The sequence below is a fragment of the Neomonachus schauinslandi genome, chromosome 4, assembly GCF_002201575.2.
Source record: "Neomonachus schauinslandi chromosome 4, ASM220157v2, whole genome shotgun sequence".
In the NCBI taxonomy this organism is placed as follows: Eukaryota; Metazoa; Chordata; class Mammalia; order Carnivora; family Phocidae; genus Neomonachus; species Neomonachus schauinslandi.
The window spans coordinates 26761405-26768150 of NC_058406.1; the positions used below are offsets into that span (position 1 = coordinate 26761405).

The window sequence follows — 6746 nt, forward strand, 5'->3', positions numbered from 1 at the left end:
GATGGTCCTTGTGTGGTCTGTCCTGCACCTTCTCTCTTCCTTCCAGACTCCGGCAGCTCACAGCTACCATTTGCTGAGCACATGCCCTGCCATGCACATTTCACAAGTGTTCTCTCATGTAGCCTGCCCGAGAATCCTGTGACACAGGCAGTATCCCGATTTTACAGGTGAAGACACTTAGACATGGGCAGGTGGTTAGCTTAAGGTGATGTGCTAGTAAGTGTCAGAGCCAAGACCGGGCAGGCCGTGGACTCCTCAGCCCACACGCTGCACCTGGAGAGCGGGATGGCGAACTCCAATGCTGAGGGGGCCAGGCCTAGTGGGCCTTTGGGGCTCTTGTGTACAAATGAAGAGCTGACGTGAAGGGCCACCAAGTGGTACTGCCACATCCTCCAATTTTTAGACAAGTCAGAAACCCTCATTTTTATGCAAAATCTGATTTTTGAATGTTGATAATTGGTTTTTTAAGGAAATCACTGCTGCCCTAACAACATCTCCAGGCCAAACATGGCTTTTAGGCAACCAGCTGTTCACCTCTGGTTTTTTTGTTTGTTTGTTTGTTTTAAGATTTTATTTGACAGAGAGCACAAGCAGGGGGAGCGGCAGAAGGAGAGGGAGAAGCAGGCTCCCTGGTGCCGGGAGCCCGATGTGGGGCTCACTGTGGGGCTCCATCTCAGGACCCTGGGATCATGACCCAAGCTGAAGGCAGACACTTAACTGACCGAGCCACCCAGGTCGCCTCTGTTCACCTCTGTTCTATGCCAAGTGAGAAGGGAAAGGGACCTGAGAGCTTCAGCAGAAGGCTGGAGCCAAGCACCCACTGCTTCACCAGGCCTGAGCCAAAGCTGTCAGACCGGAACCAGACCAGCCCCCAGCCCACACTTGGCAGACATCTCTACCTAGGCCCTCAAGCCAACAAGCATTTACTGAGCATGTCCCACGTGCCTCTCTGTGGTTAGCTATGCATAGACAGAGGAACATTATTTATTAGATGTACTGAAAGTCATGTTCTTAGCATGGATTCCCTGGGGAGAATATGAAAAGACAGACCCTGCCGTCAAGCAGCTTAAAATCTGGAGAGGAAAAAATAAATAAATAAAATAAAATCTAGAGAGGAAACAGACAAGGCATCAGCCCCTAGAGGTGTAATCAGTTGCTTCTATGGGGGTCTGAGCAAACTATGGCTGGAGCATGAGGAGCCCCTCAGCCTGGCTGAATAAGTCTGAGAAAGCTCAGGAAGCATTTGCTCTGAGACCTGGGGGTGAGGAGAGGCTTGCCAGGTAGACAAGCAGAGGAACAGCAGGTATAAAGGCATGCAAGCTTTGGAACCACAAGTAGCTCGTTGTTGCTACAACAGAGCGTATGAAGTGGGGTGAGGTTGGACCAGTGGGCATGCACCAGATCTTCCAAGTCCTGACATGCCATGCTCAAAAGCTTAAATGTGGGATCATGCTGAGATTTTTTAGCAGACTGAATGTGATCCAGTTTGCATTTTTGAAAGATGACTGGCTGCAAGGGGGACAACTGAGGCAGAGAGATCAGAGAGGAAGTACTAAGTCTGAACTAACCGGTGGCAGTGAAGATGGAGAAAATCTAGGTAGGAGTTAGTTAATAGGGCTTGGTGATTAACTGGGAGTGAGGAGGGATAAAGAGCCTTCCTGGATACCTGATCTGGGCCACTAAGTGGATAATGGGGCCATTCACTGTCACCAGGAACACTGGGAAACAGGTTAATGCAAAATACAAGCTCATTTTGGTAAATGGTGAGTTTGTGCTGCTTCTGGAATATCCAGGGGTCAGTTGCTTTCTGCAGTCTGGAGCTCAGAGAGGTCTGGGAGAGTGACAGATTTGGCAGTTGTCAGTGTAGAGTCTTAAAGTCCTGGGAGTGACTGAGATCATCTGGGGAAGTAATAAGAGAAGGGAAGGGCCCAGAGCAAGTGGCAACCACCTACGGTCCGGGCTCTCGAAGTACTCACCCTCCTCAGGTGGAGGAGCCAAGCCCTGCAGAAAGACTTATAACACAAGGCCGACTGAGCTCTGTACTTCAGTGAGGGATGGCTCAGAGAGTTCTGGGTTCCTGAATGGGGGAAGGGCTAGGCTAACTTTACAAGACCAAGCTTGCTCTTCTTGGTAATACAGCTGCGAGGGAGAAAGGGGGACCTGAGCTGCAGTTGTGAGGTATAACCACCAGGTGGCGCCTCAGCATCTCCTTGCGCCAGGTATTCCCCCACTCCAAACGCCCAGCCAGGCCCACAGCGGGAGATTGCCAAAGGCTGGGAGGAGGGTGGCTGTGTCAATAAAGGAGGCAGGCCTGAGTTTTTTCTTAACATCAACTCCAAATGCAAGCTTGCTTTTTGAAAAAAGAGGGAAAGATTTGAGCCTGGGAGAAGAGCAACATGCCAAGTATGCCAAATGGCAGTCTAGGATGTCTGAACATGAGCACCTATGTGTCAATATATGTCCTGTGTTCCCACGTGTATGTAAGTCTCCCAAGAGTGTCTCTAGGTATGTCGTATGCCCCACGTGCCCAGGAGAGTATGCATGTGTACTGCTGTGCACATCCCAGGCCTCCACGTGTGCACGCCTGTCCCAGAGAGAGGGCAAACAGCAATGCCCACCTCCATGCCTCAGAAAGTGAGGAGTCCCTTGGCCCTGAAAGAGAGGAGCAATAGAGTCTGCAGCCATTAGACCCTGTAGTTTTTAGAAGCCCCCAAAGCAGGAGCAGATCATGAACATCCGTCTCCCCATTAGCCATAAGCAAAATCATTTACCAGATGATCTTCTCAGATTATACCTGGTTTCTCTGTCTATCTACCCAGGGTCATGTTCACATGAAGGCTTTCAAAAAAGACCCCTCAGTCAGCTGAGGAATTCACAAACTCGCCCATTCATCATTTACTTAATAAGCATTCACTGAGTACTTGCCCTGCACCAAAGCCAGGGCAGGACATATTCTCGGTCTCTCCTCTCATCTTCTTGTGGAATAGTTCATGAGGCAGAGAAGAAAAATCAGTTGCAGCTGGAATGCTGGTTAGGGTGTTTAAACTTTTTTCCCTGAAGATGGGCCATAAGGAGCCTCAGGAGAGTTTTCAGCAGGAAGGTTACATGGTCCACTCACTCTTACCACTAAGTAGAATAGGAAGCGCGTCAGAAGGGTAATGAATGAAGGCAGGAGACCAGCCAGGGGGTTGTTGTCATGGTCTAGACAGTAGTTCTCAAAACTTACTGAGCTTCTGAGTCACCTTACAAGGTGACTTATTAAGACACAGATTTCCAATTCCCACGCTCAGAGTTATTGATTCAGTAGGTCCGGGGTGAGGTCCAAGGAGTGGCACTTGTAACAAGTTTGCAGAAGCTGCAGGTGACGCTGGCCCAAGAAACATGCTTTGAGGACTATTGGTCTGTAAGAAAGAGTATGGGAGCCCAAAGGGCTGACAGAGGGGTGGAGGTAGACGTGTAAGGGTTAGAAATGACAACACTCCATGAGGACTAGCTTATGAAGGTGAAGGGAAGGTCAGAGTCTGGGCTGACTCTGTTTTTCATTTGAAGGATGGTGGTGCCATGTACAGAGCTGTAAACCCAAGGGAAGAAGAAGGTTGGGGTGGGTGGCAGGGGTGGAGGGCACGCTGAGTTCACATGTGGACTTGGAAAGTTTCAGATGGCTGCAACGAGATGCCTGGGAGAAATATCTGCCTGGCAATTGCCTCTACGGGTCTGAATGTCTAGTGAGAGATACAGACTGGATATAACAAGGTTGAGAGATAGCAGCTGACTAGCAGTCACTAAAATCTTGAGAAGGAATGAATTCACTCACTCAAGAAGAGTGTAGACAGGAAGAAAAGGCCGAAGTTTCAACCCTGAGAACGAATAACTGACATGAGGGATATGGGTGAACCATGAGGTAGAAAAGTAGGCTGAGGAGTGGTCAGGGTGGAAGGGAGGAGAATGAGGCAAGAAGGGGGTGTCTCAAGCTGCAGTGAAGTAGGGTGAGAAAATCCACGGAAGCCACTGGACAGGCAGCTTGTCCTGTCATTCTGGCCTTCCCCAGCCTGCTGGAGAAAGCAAGGGATCCCCAGAGTTGGGCACGGGCATCACCGGCCTTGCCCCTCCTGGACTACCCCCAAAGGGTCCACCAACCAGTATGCCATGCACTAACCCACGCACACCTGTCCTGGAGCCTCACTTCTCATGTCTTGTGGCTGAATTTGAGGGTGGAGGAAAAGGGTCTCATCACTCACACACCTGCATATACAGACACACACAAACTTCTGGTCTGTCCTGGGCACAGAGGTGGCAGCTCTGCCCAACTCCACTTCACCCACCACCCTAGCTTGTGGTTCCAGTCTCCAGAAAGTTCTTAGTGATGTTGCTGCTTCCAGCCTCCTCCCTCTCCCACGGCCCCCCAGGCTGAGATGACCCAGACCTGAGCTCTGCACCTGCCACGTGCCTCTGGGAGACCCTGCTCAAGTCTCCTCCACATACATTCCACGGGTTAACCACCCCCTTCTGTAATCTACCTCCACATTTTCACCTTTCCTTTCTCATCATCTGCTTCACTGGAAAGGGGCCTCAGGAAACACCCAGTCCTCTGAGCTCCCCTACTTTGTTGTCACTGTTGTTGAAGTTGCAGGAACTGAGGTCAGAGATGAAGAGGGACTTGCCCAGGAGCACAGGTTGGTCCGAGTCAGAACTACATTCCTAGGCGCCTGAGGGGTAGGCAGTACTGGATAGTAATTCCGAGCACAGAGAAAGGCTGGAGGCAGACCACCCTGGCTCCGCCACTCAGCTGGCGTTGGGCAAATCAGTCCACCTCTCTGTGCCTTGTCTTCCTCACCAGAGAACATGACGGTGAAATAACTCAGTATTCACCAGGTACTTAGCACAGAGTACGGCACACTCTGTAATAAGGGCTTGCTGTGATTATTTCTTCTATACTTTGGTCTGAGCATCTTCTTGCCTTTTTTTTTTTAAACATCTTCCTTCTGCTTTTTAAATTCCTATTCCTCTTAGTATTCCTCCCATTTCCCTTTCTTTCATCCTTGCTCCTGCTTCTTGGGGTTGGGGGGGCAGGGGAGGAGAGGGTTGGGTTTTGGGAGAAAAGTGGAGTGACTGCAGGGACAGCAATGTCCTTGAGAGCCAGCCAGAGCCTGCCGTGATAACCCACAAACACACAGCCTGCGCATGTCAGTGTGATGACTGCACACCATCCACGTGGGGCGGTTACACACATATTCACTCAACAGTCTCTTAGTGTGACAGGCCTACACTCAATCAGCCCAGGCTCTCCTGGGTTCAGAAACATCTGGAGCCCTTTTCTGGTGGAACTCTTGCCCAACCCCCAGCTGGACAACATTCTCCGTTTGTGTGTCCAGCTTCCTCAGACCCTGGCTTGGCATTGGGAGTTATCAGCCCCGAGAAGGTTGAGTGAAGAGGGCACCTCTAGAGGGTCTTTGATCCAGAAACATTCAGAAAGACTGTGATGGTCCTCTACACACACGTACACACATAACAGGCTGACACACGTGTACACACGAGCCGGGGGGCTTGAGTCTGCAGCTCTCAAACTTCTTCCACATTGACGATGGTCCCATCCATCGTCCCGTGATGTGGTTTTGAAAGGACTGATACCCATTTTACAGACTAAGAAGCTGAGGATGAGGAAGAGTAGTGCCTTGCTCAAAGGCAAATAAAGACGAAGAGCTGAGATTCAAACCCAGGACCCCTACATCCTAGCCTCCAATCCTTCTCTGTTTCGCCGCAGCTGGGAGCTTTGAGCCCAGAAAGCGGCTCAGACCAGCGGGGATTGGATTCACGCCCCGCTGCCCACCCCACGGGGTCGCGCCAATGCCACGCCTCCCCTTGAACTGTCGCTGGGGAGAAGGGAGAAAGCGGCCACAGCGTGTCTCTTTAATGCGCGCCCCGGAGGCCCAGCGCGCCCCCGCCACTATAACTGGAGTGCATGGAGCGGGCTGCGCTCAGAGGAAGAAGGGCGGGCGCTGGGCACCCGTTGACCGACTTTTCCAAGTGCGATCTGCGCCCGTCCGGCCCACGTCCCGCCCCCATGGACCCGCCCGGGGGCGCCCTCAGCTGAGGACCCGACGTCCGCCGGGCTCCGGGCCGGGTTGCACCACGCCGCCCCAAAGGGACGGCCGCGGGCTGTGCAGGCTCCCCGCGCCTCTTCCCGCGGCGCTCGCCGTCGGGCGAGGGCTCCGCCGCCGCCACGCCTCGCGCCCCGCACTACCCGCCCCATGCTGGTGCACACTTACTCCGCCATGGTGAGTAGCCTCGGGGCCCGGGACCGGGGAACCCGAGCCCTGGACCTGCCGAACCTCCACCTCCAACGAAATCTCGGAGGGAGAGGGCCGCAGGGACTCCGCCAGCTGCGAACCGTGCGGGTGCGCGCGGGAGACCGCTGTCCCAGCCCGAGGCTCCCGCGCCCGCGGGCCCCTCGGAGATAGACCTCAGGCCCCGCGACGCGCGGGGCAGGACGGCAGCCGGATTCCCGCGAGCTGAGGAGGGGTCCTCTCGGGCCGGGCCAGTGGGGGTGCTTTCAGCTGCCAGCGGGTCGCCTAACGCGCCCCTCTCCTTCCCCAGGAGCGCCCCGACGGGCTGGGCGTAGCGGCTGGCGGTGCCCGTCTGTCGTCTCTGCCCCAGGCGGCCTACGGGCCCGCGCCGCCGCTCTGCCACACGCCGGCCGCCGCCGCCGCCGCCGCCGACTTCCAGCCGCCCTACTTCCCGCCGCCCTA

General features: G+C 53.9%; 1 protein-coding gene across 1 annotated transcript in view; it reads left to right on the forward strand.

The window, feature by feature from the left end:
* Nucleotides 1–6248: 6248 nt before the first annotated feature.
* TFAP2E (transcription factor AP-2 epsilon) overlaps nucleotides 6249–6746 on the forward strand; it is a 16235-nt gene continuing 15737 nt past the window's right edge. Inside the window, exons 1-2 of the mRNA XM_044913959.1 lie at nucleotides 6249–6275; nucleotides 6595–6740. Of these exons, the coding sequence (XP_044769894.1) occupies nucleotides 6249–6275; nucleotides 6595–6740 (173 nt within the window). The remainder of the gene's footprint in view (nucleotides 6276–6594; nucleotides 6741–6746) is intronic.